Source organism: Cygnus olor, chromosome 9 (assembly GCF_009769625.2).
Source record: "Cygnus olor isolate bCygOlo1 chromosome 9, bCygOlo1.pri.v2, whole genome shotgun sequence".
NCBI lineage: Eukaryota > Metazoa > Chordata > Aves > Anseriformes > Anatidae > Cygnus > Cygnus olor.
In genome coordinates this window covers 9522527-9539188 of record NC_049177.1, presented here as the reverse complement: position 1 = coordinate 9539188, position 16662 = coordinate 9522527, and the positions used below count along the sequence as shown (strand labels likewise).

Genomic DNA, 16662 nt, shown 5'->3' with positions numbered 1-16662 from the left:
CTCTCACTTAAATTGGAACAAGCCAGAAGAGTTCTAAGGAAGATGTTTTAGCTGAAGGAACGCGCGGAGTGGCGGTCATGCTGCACTACTAAAGTGAACTCTGAGGACAACATTGTAATGCAGTTGTAGTTCACACTTTTTTCCCCCCCTTTGTGAGCTGCTGATGTGAGGGCTTTGATCGAACGTCAGATGTAAGAGGATCTGAGAAACAAAGGCTGTGGTTGTTTGCAGTAAAACTACTGAAGGCCTGCTGGGAAAATTATTAATGTAGACTTTCCTGCTTAGGAAACAAAATCCTCCCTCGTTTTTTCTTTAACCTTCCCCCAACCCGAAATTGCAAAACATTAATACTTTGCTTCATTAGCATGGAACATTTTTAATACATGTTCAGGCACAGCACTGAAAATGGTGATAGGCATGGTGTGACCTTCAGAAGCAGTGCAAATAATGTAGTGCCACCACGTTGGTAAGCAGCTAGGACAATGTGATGTGATCTGCCCTTGACTCTTCCCTCTATACTCCAGCAAATCAAACTTCCTCTAAAGAAGGCCTCTTATTCACCAGTAGGGTGATGTGGGCATTTTTTTTAAAGCAGCATTTTCTTACAAATCGTACTTTGCACTGTAGAAAGCTTATGGTGTCCAGTTGAATGTCTTCTAATCCGATTCAACTGAATATCTTGAAAACAGGGTGATTGTACAGCAGATGAAATAGCTATAGTATGTTATTTCCAGGTGTGTGTTACAGAATTCAAGTCTTTTGTTCATGTCGTAGAATTTAGTGGCTCATGCATACCCATGCCAGTGGCTAATGGTGGATTTAGTGAAAAAATGGAGTGATATTTGAATGGTATGCCTTTGAGACCTGCTGCTGGGATTGAGAATATATGGAGGGAGAGAAAATATGGAATGAAAAACTGGCATCAGAATTCCTGATTTCTGTTACTCGCTCTGGCTCCAAGTGAGTCACTTTACTATGTATCTGTTCCTGTATTGTCCCCAGCATGTCAGGTGCCGTCCAGATGAGAAGGTGGCACGTCTTTGGAATCGTTACCTTCAGGCCACTTGTTTTTTTCTTCTGTAAATTGAGCTACAAAATAATCTGGGCGAAGTTATGTGAATACCTTTAAAAACACAAGCTGCAAAGGATTCTTTTTATCCTATATCCTATTCTTGTGGAAATGTGTAGTGTGTAGCAGAAGGAGTAGAGCAAATTCAAGTACTCGGTAGACTCACCTAGTTTTTCCCCTGTTCAGAGGAAATGGCGTAGCTGCCATAATCGCTTTCCTGCTTTTTCTCTGCGATCACTGAGCATGTCATAGGAAATGTGGCAGGACAGCATGGGGAATGTCAGTTACTTGCTGTTACAGCAATAAGTCCTCTGTGTGAACACGTTGCCATGGGACTGTCCCCAAATCCCAGTCTTGCTCTTCATGGTTAGTCTCCCTTCCACTCCATGTTGCACAGCTGTAGGCTGTTTTTGGCTGAATACTACTGGGCTCTATCTGAAGTTTTCTGTAAACACCATTGCTGGCTTTGTGACAGACTTGAACAGAGGTGCCCTTTTATTGCTCCTTCTCTTCAGGAAGTCCAGTCAATTAGTCCAAAGCAAAACCATAGATTGCATTTCGGTTTTTTCACCCTTAAAACATTGCCAAATTCTGACTCTGTGAACTAAGTCATTTCAGCTGAAATGAGTGTTCTCACATCTAGGAACAGTTTGCAAAGGTAATATACTAGGACTTTGTACAGAGCTGGTTTCTTGGTTGGTCGTGTTCAATATCACGTATAGCCTGATCTGTTTTGACACTTATCTTGCTGTCTTTGAATATTGATTGCTGTGGTGTCTCAGTACCAGGAAAGGTAAGTATGTCCTGATACACTGCATTTTCTTTGTTTCCACAGAAGTGTGTTGTCAGGTCAGTCACCTGATGTAACACACTGGAGTGCTGCTTTGCTTAAAAAGGTTTTTAGAATCACAGGTGATGCCATCCTCACATACATATAATGCTGATCCTTTAAGTGACTCTCCTCATGTTTCTTAGTTTTCTAATACTGTATAACTTAAAACCAGAAGAGAGACAGGATCCCCTCTTCTTTCTGATCTTGGGAAACAGTATTTGGAGTTATGTCACCTCTTTGGAGGTGTGTGTTTCAGACTTTATGGTGGGAAAAGGGGGTAGCATCTCCTGCATGTTCAGGACACAAAACCTGACTTCGGCAGTTTAAATCTTGGGAGCAAAACCAGCTGTGTTAAGGACTATGAACAAGAAAACCTGAATTGCCTTGAGTATGCCTGTAGCATACTTGGCTAAATCATGAGTGATACGGGTATTCAATGCCAAAGTAGACTTTCACTCTTATATTTAAAGTAGACAATATTCTTAAAGTAAATAATATTCTTTATGAAGTCTACTTCCTTTTACTTTGAAACCCCAAATGTTTTTGCATCAGCAGTATAGAGCCTATGGGCTGATAACTTGCTAGTGTTAAAGAGCAGTCTTGGGAGTCTTAATAACAATGGAAAGAAACGACATTTTTTCTTAATTGGTAGGATCTCCTATAACTTCCCAAATTAATGTTGTGTTAAATGAGTGTCAGGTAATAGCTGTGAATTCTTCTGAAAAGAATAGATGTGTCTTTAAAAGTAAGACTTTCAAGACTGAAAATAGCTATTTGAATAACTTTTCTGTTGGTAACCCTCAGTGAGGAAAAACAAGCTTGTGTCATGTGCTGCACAATAAAATGTATAAAATGTGCCTTTTTTCAAAAATTCAGAGAAAGAATGAGCCATATTCGTTATCCTCTGTTTCTTAGGCTCACCTGATCTCTTGGACTGCAGTTCTCGCCTGGGCTGCTCTTTTGATGATCTCTGTGTACTTTGCTTTCAGACAGCTTGGCTCTGCTGTTGTGTTTTCTATTAGGTGAAGACTTCCCTAAATACACTGTTTTAAAAACTTCGTTCTCAGAGCACAGCAAGTGCAGAGGTTTTATTTAGGCAGGTGTTCACGATGCTGAAGGAAATGTGTATCTGAGTTATATTCAGCTTCATACTGTGAGAGACTGCATCTTGATACCGATGATACAGTTTAAATTACCCCATGTGCTTTTTAACCTTTTCTTTACATAGAAACAACATAAAAAGAGTGTGTGCCGGAGTTACCTTTCTGGGGTCATCAGGTGACTATCAGGGTGGTAGAATTCTTGTCTTAATTGTTGGGGTGTTTCCTGCCTCTCCTATTTACTTGCTAGGTCAAGGCTATGCAACCTTAATAAAAAAATTCTTCTAGAAACTTGTTCCTGTGACAGTTAGGAAAGTATTTTGTGTGAACCTGAAATGTGGGAAACTGGAAGAAACTGAAAACATCTTGGGTTTTGTGCTCTGATTTAGTTTCACCTGTACTCTTCCAACACAGTCTCTCCCTGAAAGGGTTTTCACGGTAAGTGAAAACTTTGATCTGAAGAAAGGAAAAGGGGTTTTCTGTCAGTGTTTTGAGATGGTGGAGAAGGGGTGTTGGTTATTTTTGAGCATACTGCAAGGTCCAAAGGCAGTGTTTGTTTTCTGTCTCTAGAATGCAATATCTTTATGTATGAAAAATTTCTGAATTCTTCTAAACGGACACTCTGTAAGCCATAGCATTTCAGGTTCTCTGCATTTCCCGTTCTTCACATGCAGCTTTTTCAGTTGATGGAAAAAATGAGGGAACAATTTCTGGCCCTTCCTAAATTAAATTCTTTAAAATGTCACTTAAATGTTTTCTACTGCAGGAATCTTAATGCAGACGTTTTTTTCCCGTCTTAAGCAAGCAGGTGTATTATACAATCTTTATACTACATATTTTATTTTATTTCTGGGTTTTAAGACCTAAGGAAAATTCAGTGTACCTTTCTCTGGTAGTTGAGTACTTACTAAAAAAACAACAAAAACAACAAAATTTCAAATTAGCTAGGTTAATGCTATCAGTCAAGTGGCATCGTGGTTCCTGTGAAAATTCTGGTGCTATGCAGTTAAACAGACGTGAAGAAATACATGATCCATATGTCCTGAAGTTAGCACTACTGTTTATTTCAGCAGTAGCGGCTCCTCATCAGGATGAGTCAACAGTAAGAGTAGCATGTGTCTAGCTCATATTACTGGCATATAATGTGGATTCTTTTTACGAAAGTGATCTATATCATCCTTTTGTGACAGTGTTGCTATTCGTTAAGTACCTGGGACTTTTGTTTCATCTTAAATACACCTTAGTGTAAATGAGGAACTAAAAGACTATCCAATCTCCTAAATTTTTGGCAGGCTCTTCCTTAAGCTTGAGCATAATTACTTGTGTTAACACTGACCTAAGCTCTCCAGAAGATGTATTCACAGGGTAATGTTAACACTACCATGTAACTGTAAAACACTTCGTTTAATCCTTAATGCTACTTTAGATTTTCAGTCCTTCCTAAAATCCTTCCTAAAATTTTGCAAGAATGAAGTACATCTTATTGGATTAAATACATAGCTCATATTCTTTTTAATATGCAAGTAGAAAATATCTTTGGTTTATGTAAAATGTGCGTAATGTTTACAGTTTTAACTGTATCCTCACTTTCTTTTAGCATGAGTCTTTTCATGATACAGTGGTTTACTCTTTCTGCATGCTCTGGCTTCTTACCTTTTATGTTTCCCTATGTCTCTTAATCTGTCATCTTTTGTCATTCCTATCCATGTTAGAATTGCTTGTATATGTTGCTTTCTTCTGCATAGTATTTGTATGTGTACCCACGCCCCTTTGCTCAGTCTTTCCATCCCAAGGTACATTATGATGTGGAGGAATTTACTAAATCTGTCTCCCTCTGTCAGACATTTCCTTCCCTAAACTTCCATTCCTCTGTTAGACTCCTGTCACCCCTTCTGGTGCTTTTTGTCTGGAGCAAGATTAAAAACTTCGTGTTTCTAGATGCGTGAAGACTGGATGCATTTTTCTAGACTGTATGCATGTTCACTTATGTGTTTTCTTTGCAGTGAGACCGAATTTTGAGGAAGGTGGGACAGCAGCAACGGGGAGGAAACATGAGTTTATACGCTCTGAGAGCGAGAACTGGCGCATCTTCAGGGAGGAACAAAATGGGGAAGATGATGAAGGAGGCTGGCGTCTGGCTGGGTCACGGAGGGATGGTGAGAGGTGGCGTCCTCACAGTCCAGGTGAGAGGAGATCAGGAGTGAAAATACAGCCATGGTTATAGAGAAATGGTAGTGGGTGAATCAGGGCCTGGGTGAAGTAGAGAGAAGGAAGATGGCCTCAGGCTTAGGCCAAAAACAGGTAAGGTTCTTGTGGCTTTGGTTGTTAGGAACAGAATCATAGGATGGCTTGGGTTGGAAAGGACCGCAAAGACCACGTAGTTCCAGCCCCCTGCCCTGGGCAGGGATGCCTCCCGCCAGCCCAGGCTGCTCAGGGCCCCATCCAGCCTGGCCTTAAGCGCTTCCAGGAGTGGGGCATCCTCAGCTTCTCTGTGCAGTCTGTGCCAGTGTGCCTCACAGTAAAGAACTACGTATTGTGTCAGCCTACATGGGGCTCCTGATCACAAAACCATTAGTGAGAACAAAAATACTAGCATTTTATTTTCTTTTTAATGTCTTCAGTGCCCTAATATATTTAAGGAAGCAATGTAGTTCAGGTATGTGCTTGCCTCTGTTGTGTACCAGGTGTCTGAAATCACGTTTTCATAGTACTGTTATTCTGTGGTGGTAGTGCTGAGGGGAGAGCAGTTACATGTGTTAGGGAGCATATCTAAGGTTATGGAGTAATGCTGATATTAAACCATTCAGGTTATTCATCTCTTTCTGGTTTTCAAGAGGTGCTTGCAATACCAATGGGCATTCTTGGAAGATCTCAAAATAAGTTGCTCTGTATCTCTTGTAGGTAGTTACAAGGATGTCCCATCTCTTGTTAAATTTCAGGCATCTCTTTGGTGCTGCTCTCCCTCTTCCTGGCCTGACAAGGTCAGTCTGGTTCACTTGCTTACCAGCATTGTTCTGCCAGAGTTGCAGGAGAGTTGAGTAATGTGGCTGAAACAAGGCTTTTTTCTGCTGCTAAGACAAGGTGCTGCTAGCCAACTATGCATCTTGTAGGATCTTGGTTTGGAGTATCTCTTGTTTACACAAGGCTTCTGAGGAACCAAGGGAGGATTGTGGCTCTCCTGCTGTTACACCTTCATAGGGAAACAAAGGAAGCATGAGACACTTCTGTGGCTGAGGTGGATGACTGTTCTCTTTAATTTCATTATTAAATAAACGGTCACATTTGCTCTCACAATGGGATTTATCACTCTTATGAACGTCCCAAAGGACTTAAAGTTCTACAATGCAAGCAACTGTTACCTCTATTTCTAACCCTGTCCACAGCCATGTACTACTCTGCCCTCAAACAAATGTTAGCTTGTACTAAAATTTAGCAGTGAGCCCAAGGGTAGATGTATTATCAGATGCTTTCTATTTAGAGCAGGGCTAAAGGGCAAATCTTGAAGGAGGTCATTTTCTTTTCCCCCCTGTTTGGTCACGATTGTTCGTTAGACACTGCTGCTGTGTTATGTAGTTCAGATAACAAGCCAGCTAAGATAGTACCTCATGATGATCAGATGTAGCATGTTACCCAGGAGTGGAGTATTTTGAGAGTGCAAGCCTGCATGTTTCAGCTTAAAAGGAAGCACAGAGACAATGAAGTTCACAAGTTCATTCTTCTTCTTAACTCTTTTTTGGAAGATGTTCTGAGGAAGGTTTTGAAAATTAATTTTACTTCCATCATTGGGAATACTACTGCTTATTTGAATTTCTGCTGTAGTGGACAGCTAACTTAAATTACAAGTTAATTTTCTTACGACACGCTTTTTATTATACCTCTTAATTTTGATAACCTGCAGAGAAGTCGCTCGTTTTGAGATGGAAGAGAACTGAGCTGATAGCTAGTCTCTTACCTTTGGACAGAGTTGTATTTGAGTTTTCCTGTTAGCAGGAGCTCCAGAACCATCAAAACAGTTTTAATTACACCCTTGCAGTAAACAGTGAGTTCAACTCAAATTGGTGTAGCTTAAACTACTTCTTTGTACTTTTCCTGCTGTTAGATAATAGTACTGATGATGTGTCCTGCCAGAAATCAATAAATGTCTTCTCAGAGTATCACTGTCATCTGTCTAGTTGGACCTTCCTTTGACTTGGCTCTGCGTGCTACCTAGGTGATTGTGTGCTGTTTGATTTTTACTTCGGGGTGAGAACAGTTTAGAAGAGCATAGCAGTTGTCATGCCTGAGTTTATCATCTTCTCTTGTTAAACAGAGAATAGTTAAATTCCCACAGGCTGCAGTTTTTCCAGCTTGTGAATTCCTCTTGGTCTTTCAGCTGTGTTTACTGCAGGCTGGCTGACCTAAATCTGTTCATTTTATGCTTTTTTTGATAGGCACAAAGGGTCAAGAGGATGGACTAAGTCTGCTTCAACAGTCTTGTGTCCATACGCATGGTTCTGTGGTTTTAGTTATATCTAAATCTAAGTCCCTTGATGTACTATAAGAAATCTGTTTTGTGTCTGTGCTGTTAAAACAGTTCCCTTATTAGATGGCTATACTTAATTACAAGTGAGCAAAATTCTGAATATTGGTAGTAAAGTGAAGAAAGGAATCTGCCTGACTTCTAAAAATAGATGAACCCAACACTGTTTTCCACCCTCTGCCACATAATGCAGAAGGATGTAAACTTGTCTGTTTTTGCAGCATGAAAATGGTCTGGATTGCATTACCAGGCTTTTCCAGTCAGAGCTTATGGGGTTTTCTACTTTTTTCTGCTGCTGTCTGTGCACTATTGGTTAAAGTCTGCGAAGTTTTCTTTCCTTGTTTTTTACAACGGAAGAGTTGTTTTGCTAGTTGTGCTGGGTGAACCTGGTACCGCTCTTATCATAGATCTTAAAAGGACTGTTGAACTGGGTTTACTATCTGTAAGAGGAATGTGACCATAGCTTTAAATTCCATCCTTTTTTCGATGATTTAGTGACTGCCTACTAAACTGCCCCTTATTTCTCCTATTCCGGTTGTTGTATTCATACAGTGATTGCCCTTGAAATTTGCAGAGCAAGTCCATTTTATCAGATACAGATGCAAACCTTTTTTTGCCTCAAAACTAGTGAATGATGTATTTGGGTTTTTTTGTTACCAAGTCATTCTGAAGGAATATGAATCATGTCTTGCCTAAAATTTCCCTGATAAGATTTTTGTGTTCCTGAAGCAGCTCTACTAAGATCTTATGTCTTAAAGCATTTTAGAGAGTCCTTAATCTGTAATTTCATGAAGATGTTTTTCTGGTTGCTGCTCTTTTTTATTTTTGAAAGGCTTTTCAAAGGTTGAACTGCAAGCAGAGGTGCATGGAGCATGATGCTGGCATTCTTTTCAGAAGACAGTGCGTGAAATGGTTATTACTTGAGCTCTCTGGAGTACTTACACCATCAGTGCATCTTCAGTGAGCCTTCATCTTTACTTGCACGTCTTCTAAGTAGTTATTGATGAATAGGATGTTGACATAATAGGCCTGGGAGATGCTAAGAACTATTTAAAAGCAGATGAAGTAAGTGCAAGCTTACTGTTCATTATTTATTAATAACGTGAAAAGGCTTGCCTCAGAACACTGAGTTTCACATACTAAGATGTTTATTTTTTTTAGAAGGTGTAACTAGATTAAGCTATATTGTATACAAATTATATACAAATAAGCACATACAATATAGCAAAGGCTCTGTTAAAGTCTAACCTTTCATGTTTCCTTGATAAAATGTAATATTAAAGTTCAAAGTATTTGCAGAGGGCCATGTTATGTTTCTTGTGAGACGAAGGTGGATTTTTTGCATGGTTAGCCTTAATACTTTAAGGGGTTTTGTAGAAACTTGCCTCATTCATATGAAACAAACAGAATGGGGGATGTTTTTTTCTTAACTTTTTGGTAACCATTTGACACACAGTGAGACTAAATGCTGATTTCCACTGACTGCACAAAATCTGACATTTTTTTTTCCAGAACAGAATGCAGCCACCATTAAAAGCACTAAAAACTTAAAATATGTTCATTTCTACTTTGTACCTTTCTGGTAAAAATAGCTTCTATTGGATGAAGAGCTTTGAAAGTTGTTTACAATGCTTTTGCTCCCAATTTGTTTTCTTTGGCTGAAGGTTCTTTCCAGCATAAAGTTAGCAATATTGCAGTCAGATGATTTTGTTAAGCTTGGCTGAATGAAGATGTCTTCTGAATATATTAGAATGGAATTAAAGTTGTGCTTAAATTTGGAAAGTTTTTCTCTTTCCCTTATGTATTATCATTCCAAGTTCCATGACTGAAAATTACCATTCAGGAGACTTAGTTCCTTCAGAAGGACTTGAACAGTCATAAGTCGTCTTTTCCATGCATATGCACAAAGTCCTCTCTGAGGGCTAGGGGAAAAAAGCATGGGTGGTTTGCTCAGGTGTAGAAGAAAATGTAACATCTTAGATCTTTAAGTCAATGGTGGCTGGTAGAAGGAGGTTGATAAACTCAATCAGCATCCAGTGTTTGCCTTACTTTGCTCCAGCGTGTTGTAGATGATGTAGCCCACCTTTTTTAGCCTTACGTGGTGCTTTTAATGGTCGTAATACTATTTATAGTGTGGGGATGTACAATACTTAAAAGTCTCCTCCTTATTGGTAAGTTTGTCCTCTTCTTTCCCTTGTCCTTTAAGATGCTGCTTTATAGGTGGATTGTACCCCGTAGTGGCTTTCTGAATTTCTGTCACTGTTTGTCACCTCCACCCACCCGTTCCAAGTAAGCTAGTACCCCCGGGACTGTCTTGTAAAGTTACTTTCCCCCCACCTTAGATGGCCCTCGTTCTGCAGGCTGGCGAGAGCACATGGAGCGACGACGGAGGTTTGAATTTGATTTCCGGGAACGAGATGATGAACGGGGTTATCGACGAGTGCGGTGTGGGAGTGGCAGCATGGATGATGACAGGGACAGCCTCCCTGAGTGGTGCTTAGAAGATGCAGAAGAAGAAATGGGAACATTTGACTCCTCTGGAGCATTTCTTTCTTTAAAGGTAAAAAAAAAAAAAAAAGCTGTCTCGTGTGTTTTATTCACTTTAAGCGAATGTCCTGTTACATCAGGTGGATTATGGATGCTTGTTTACTTCGTAGAAGGTACAGAAGGAGCCAATCCCAGAGGAACAGGAAATGGACTTCCGACCTGTGGAGGAAGGGGAAGAAAGATCTGACTCTGAAGGGAGCCACAATGAAGAAGCCAAAGATCATGAAAAGACCACTAAGAAAGAGGGGGAGAAAACAGATAGAACAGTGGCAGGTAAGGCAGACTTCTCTTGCATCTGTTCTGTGCTACAGTGTAGAATTTCTGTAAATTCAGTTAAGTAGAACCATGCAATATTACAGAAGCAGCAGAAGAAGCAGCCCAAACATCTTCGCCAGCTGCCAGGTCAGATACCCCACCAAAATCCCAGCCACCAGACTCACTGCAGACAAGCCTTTTTGAAAGGAAAGAGGAGTCTGTCCCAGAAAGAACAGAAAAAACAGAAGATAAAGAGAATCGAACAGAGAATACACCACCAGCCAAAATGTCCAACAGAGGGGAAGGTAATAAAATTGATTAATTCATTAGGTTTCTGTTACTCATTGTGATTTGACAAGCCTTCCTTAAGGATTGGGTTATGGTGATGAAAATCTAGAATTCACCAGCTGGTCTATAAATAAATACAAATAGCGTTTAGTGGAAATGCTAATTCAAATGCTTGCAGTGCACCCACCTATACTTCAAATTGCAATGCAGTCCAGTGAAACACGAGCTAATTGCCAGTGTGCCTTGTGGTAGAGCAGAGCAGTCTGGACAAATGTGTGTGGCCAAGGAACAGGATGTGCTGATCTGTGCTGAGTACTGCATTTGTTAGAACTAAACTGCTTGTTCCTTGAAGGCTGGGCTGGGTGCCTGTGCAGTAAAGGGTACCACTGTGCAGTCATTTACAGGAAGATCTGAAAATACTGCTTTGGTGCTAATTTTGGGCTGTGGAAATCTTTCTACAGTAAGTTCCTAAAAGTTGTTCTCATTCATGTTAAAAATACTGAGCTAACCTTAAAAATTTTCTTTAGATTTGGCTTCTGCTGCTCAACCTTTGCCACAGATTTCTGCAGACACAGCTTCTCCTGCTCATCTTTCTCCTCCTGTTTCCAATTCGAATCCTACTCTGCGACCAGTTCAGACACCTGTCACAGCTGCTCCAGGCATGGGCAACATTCCCACTGACCCAGATGATGAAGAAGGCCTCAAACACCTAGAGCAGGTAAAATTTCTCAAATTCCTTTGTTAACAATCATGAGACTGGAGGAATGTGGAATGCAAGAAATACTTGAAGTGCATAAAAACAAAAATGCAGATAAAATTTTACAGTCTGCAATGTATTCTGAAGCAATGTTTCTTCCCTCCATGATTTTCTCAGAGAATAATTCAAGGTTAGGGTAGTAGTTTTCTGAGTAACAGTATTGTACCCAGTGATCAAGAGCTACAGGTTCTAGGGCTTGTGGATATTGTCGATTAGCTTTATCATTTGTTTCATGGTATGTTTGATGTGCATGTAAAAAAAAAAAAAAAAAAAAAAGTAAGCCAAGTGCCAACTCCATTTGTGGAAGCTGAGTGACTGCCAGGAAGCAGAGCGTATTCTATGCTATCGCTTCCATACGTGTTTTGTTCCTCATCATGATGATACTTTGTGGGACCTTGTAGATAGTTGTTCTAAACCTTTACTTAAGCATGCAAACTATGCTTATTCATGATTCTGACAAGGTGGCAGACTGAGCTAAGGGTTTCTGGTGCTGTAACACCAGTCCTTGAGTTGCCTGTAGTTCGTAGCTCCTGAGCACTCGGTACGACAAGCTTGTTGTATTTACCACAGTCATTTTGGAATCTCTCAGCACACAACTAACTCTTGTATTCCTTGGTGGTTTTGATGTCTTCTGCAGCAAGCAGAGAAAATGGTGGCATATCTGCAGGACAGTGCTGTTGATGATGAAAGACTAGCAGCAAAAATTCAAGAGCACAGAGCAAAGGGTTCTTCTATGCCGTTGTTCCATGAAGCCATGCAGAAGTGGTACTACAAAGATCCACAAGGAGAAATTCAGGGTAGGTCTGTGCCCTTTACACTTCCTCTTTTGTTTCACAGAGTTGTTAAAGACTTCACCACAAAATTACCACCAGCAGATACTGATGTTTGTTGTTAGAAAGGCAGCACAGGGAATTTACCTCCATAGAATTAGGTTTTGAAAATGGATCCTTCTACCCATCACTGCCCCCATCAGCATACTCAGTGTCCAGAATTAAATGTTATGGCTAAGGTTTGCCATTGCTTCATGTTTTTGTAAATTGAGGTTAGACTAAACTTGCTTTTCATGCCAACAGTTACTCAGATTTGCAGATAATAAGGGAAACAAAACAAGAATTTGCAAATGCTGAAATGTCTTGAAAAATCAATGAGAAACATTGAAATCACTTGTCCAGTCTCAGCCCAAAGACATTGAGTATTCAAGAAAGGAGAATTTCTTTAGAGCAAAGGGAACAAATTTTCACAAGCCAGTGCTCATGCATAGTCTCAATTTTAATCGTACCTGCAGTCCAGTGCATGATGAGTTCCTGTAATACCAACTGTTCCGTGCTTGCCATTTTCACTTAAGTCATCTCATTTTTTTCAACACAATTTGGAACAGGCCTTTCCTATACATACTTGCATGTTTCCTTTCCAAAAGCACTTTAGGTCTTAGGGCTATGCTTAAGCAGCTGCATAGCTGTCTCACAAAAATGCAGTTAAAGAATAAGTTCCTTACTTGCTGTATTTCATTGTGTGTAGTAACCTCTAATGTTGCTTAGTGCAAATGGCTTCCTCAGCTGTGAACTAGATAGGATTTGTGGGTGTGTTATTTGTGTGATCAGTGCCAGTCTCTTGCCTGCAGGTGTGACACGTCTTTAAGATTCCAGGGGTGAACAGAAAACCGTGAAGTGTGCAAAACATATAGGGTTTTTACTTGCTCAGTGTGCTTCAGACTGTTAGTTGCTACTGGGTGTTTAATGCTCAGTGATGGTTTAACAGCTTTTTGTTGGAACAAGTGATTCCTTGAATTTGAACTCCAGAAATGAATGCTCCCACATAATTTTCTCTTGGGATACTGCTTGTGGTTTCACATTTTCTGTGAGGAATTAACTTCTAAAGGTACTTCATACAGAGGAGACAAGAATTACTGAACAAACACTTGCGCTTTTCAGAAGATATTTTTGCAACACTTCTGTGTAGTTATTCTGTTAAAGAATTTACTCTTTTTTTGTATTGGCTTTGTCTCTAGTTGGATGTGTGGAATTAGGAAAAAGGAGTTTCTCCTTTGAAGGGAGTGACTGAAATCTTGCTCAAGAAAAAGAGAGATTGGTAGGTTTTTGAGATAATGAGAAAACCAGTTTCTCCCTTACATCTTTAAAAATTTAATCTTGTACCCAGAGGGGGGTTCTGCTTGTTTAGTCAGTTCCAAAGCAAAGTTCGTATAAAACGTGTGAATTCTGCCAAATTGAAGGCAAGGGTTGAAACTGGCTAAGATCACTTAGTTACCTTTGATCTGTGTGTGGGCACAGTGGTGCTTGGGATCTTAGTACCTGCTAGCTGATAGCACTGCTGAGGTCTGAACTGGAAATTGGAACTGTTAATCTGACGTTAAGCCTGAAGAAGTGAGCTTTGCTGCAAGGCAGGATGTACATTAGCTGGATTGAGCCCCTCAGTGCTGTGGCTGCTCACCATTCATCTCAGAGTTGACTCATCTTCCTCTGTTGCATGGTAAAAGCCATCATACACTTCTCAGTAAAGGGCAAATGTTGTGGCCGCTGTAGTGATCCAGGTATGTGCATTGACACTCCAGCATTGCATGTAGACTAATGTAGACTGTCCAGACAAGTGGTTGAGAAGGATAAGAATCCCCTGATGCTAGGTGCTATTACTTTAACAAGCACCATGCTCTTTTGTTTCCATTAAGCTTAACTTGGCCTTCCTTCCTCTTCCTCCCCCTGCCCCCCCCCATGTGTGTTGGTTGATGTTATTTCAGGTCCTTTCAGTAATCAGGAGATGGCAGAGTGGTTCCAGGCTGGATATTTCACTATGTCGCTGTTGGTTAAGAGAGCCTGTGATGAGACTTTTCAGCCACTTGGAGACATCATGAAAATGTGGGGCAGGGTTCCCTTCACTCCAGGTCCAGCACCACTTCCACATCTGGTAATTATGAAATAGTTAAAATACTCAAATAGTCCTGTAATAAATGGAAATGGAATTATGTACGTATCAAATGATCTGTTCTCTAAATGCAGGTGCTCTGAGCACTAAAGTTGAAGCCTGTGTTGAATTACGTTTAAGATGAGAAAAGACACTCAGTTTAAGAATGGGAGTTCTGTCACATCTGTGACTGTAATGCTTAGTCTTTGTGCTGTGATACGTGGAAGTGTTGTGTATTTCACTCACTGTACTACACACTGCTTGTAAATGTTAATCTTTGTGTAGGTGTTTGTCTATTTGCTTCACTTTTTCAGAACAGGACATAATTTTATATTGCTTGCATTTGCAGTATGCTACTGTTGCTGTATGTTAAAATAGTTTAATGTTTTATTTCTACACATAGGGTGAGCTGGACCAAGAGCGTCTGACTAGGCAACAAGAATTGGCCCTGATCCAAATGCAGCACCTCCAGTATCAGCATCTTCTTATACAGTAAGACTGCCAGTTCCAGAGATCTTCCCGTGGCTGTGTTCTTCTCTGTATTTTTAATCATCAGGGTTCAGCTTCTTGTCACTGTTTTCTCGGGCAATGGGGGTGGTAGTGCTTCACCTCCAACAGCAGCAGCCTGCTTCCCCGAGCACCAGAGGCCTGATAGTCTACCGGATTAGAGCAGAGAGCAGCTGCCTCAGGCACACTATGCAGTGTCTTTCTCTGTGTCATGCATAGCTACTTTGGCGGGACTTGCTATATAGGCAGCTGTTAGGGTCAAACTGAATCCCAGCTCTCCTTGTAATGCAGTTCTGATGTTTGAGCAGGGGAAGGCTGCACATCTCAACTGGAGATGGAGAAGGCCATAAACTTATTTTGGAAACTTATTTGGTCTATTTGCTCAATTTTTTAAAGATCAGTGCAAGGTAACTGCTGGAGAAGAGCAGGTTATCATCCACTTTTTTGTCAAAGTTGTCAGCTGCATTTCAATTCTGGCCAGTTCATAACAACTTATTTTGTAGGAGACTGGAGAAAAGAAAGCAATTAGGTAGAGCATGTGTTGAAGGGGTTCTGAGAATATGTAACACAATTATAATTTTTAAATATGGATTGTCAGCTTATTTGATAAGATGAGCCCTGCCCATGTACTAGGGAGTGCCTTGACATACTAGGGAAGAGTGATTTGTATAGGTACCAGATTCATATATGAGCAGTCTGCATGTAATTTACAGAAAAACGGAAGTAGTGTTGTGTTGGACAGAAATAACCAGTATGTGTAGTAGAAGATGAAAAGAGATTTGGTTCTGTGCATGTGGGCCAGGTTGTTGTGTGCTTGTATTTTAGTTCTTTCCATGGCCCACATTCTGTGGTTTCCTCTAGTAATTAGCATGTACATTAAATTGGTCAGTGGGCATTAGTCCTAGAGAAAGAATCTATGTGCAACTTCTGCAACTTAGTCATTATATAGGTAAGGAAGTGAACAAAATACCAGTGATTCTCTGCTTTCTTTTGAAGACAACAATATGCACAGGTGCTGGCTCAGCAGCAAAAAGCAGCCCTCTCATCCCAGCAGCAGCAGCAGCTTGCTATTCTCTTGCAACAGTTCCAGGCCCTGAAGATAAGGTGAGTTAACCCAGGTTTAAACTGAATGGCATTCTTGGTATATTCTGGCTATGTGTATGTAACTATAATCTTTGTCAGTGGTCCATCATATTCAAGCTTGCTGATAATTGGGCATTACATCTTTCAAAGACTGTATGAGTATGAAGCAGTTGCAGAATGTGGAATACTTCCTTATATACGTAGCTTTTACCTCAGAATATGTATGAAAATGAGGAAAATCTTATGGTTGAAATCAGACCTTTGTCAGATCTGTTTTGCTGGTAACAGAATGGCTTTGGCAACTGAATTCTGTAGTGCTAGGTACTTGTATCTGCTAGCCTATGGGCAGCAGATGCAAAGCTGTAACAGTATAGCTGGCTTAGTCCTTGATTTGGCAGCAGGGATGAGATGAGCAAGAACTCTGCAAGCAAGTAGTATTGTCCGCATCACGTTTTTGTTTTAAATAGAGGTGTGCAAGGAAAGGAGTATGTTACAAGTTTCTGAATCTCACGCGTGTTCAGAGCATTCCTCTCCCTGGAAGTGGCATGTTGACTCTTCCTGTTGGTATTACAGAATATCTGAACAGAACATGATGCCGCCTGTTACAAGGTCTGTGTCAGTGCCGGACACTGGCTCTATATGGGAACTTCAATCAGCTTCACAGCCTACAGGTAAGATGCTTAGTACTTGTCAGGTCTGTTGAGAAAAGTTCACGGATTAAAAGGCAGTACCTTTGTTGAGATAATTGCTCCCTTTTTGATGCTAGGAAAAATTATTTCTGCATCGGTA

General features: G+C 40.5%; 1 protein-coding gene across 9 annotated transcripts in view; it reads left to right on the top strand.

Moving 5' to 3' along the window:
* The window catches only part of GIGYF2 (GRB10 interacting GYF protein 2), a 78699-nt gene that overhangs the window by 45933 nt on the left and 16104 nt on the right, over window positions 1-16662 (top strand). For 6 of the 9 annotated variants that reach the window (XM_040567670.1, XM_040567671.1, XM_040567666.1 and 3 more), the window contains 10 exons: window positions 5005-5184; window positions 9863-10080; window positions 10178-10340; window positions 10427-10627; window positions 11138-11328; window positions 12005-12164; window positions 14120-14286; window positions 14687-14775; window positions 15787-15894; window positions 16447-16544. In XM_040567670.1, coding sequence (XP_040423604.1) covers window positions 5005-5184; window positions 9863-10080; window positions 10178-10340; window positions 10427-10627; window positions 11138-11328; window positions 12005-12164; window positions 14120-14286; window positions 14687-14775; window positions 15787-15894; window positions 16447-16544 — 1575 coding nt within the window. The remainder of the gene's footprint in view (window positions 1-5004; window positions 5185-9862; window positions 10081-10177; window positions 10341-10426; window positions 10628-11137; window positions 11329-12004; window positions 12165-14119; window positions 14287-14686; window positions 14776-15786; window positions 15895-16446; window positions 16545-16662) is intronic. The other 3 variants (XM_040567673.1, XM_040567667.1, XM_040567669.1) reach the window with 1 other exon arrangement.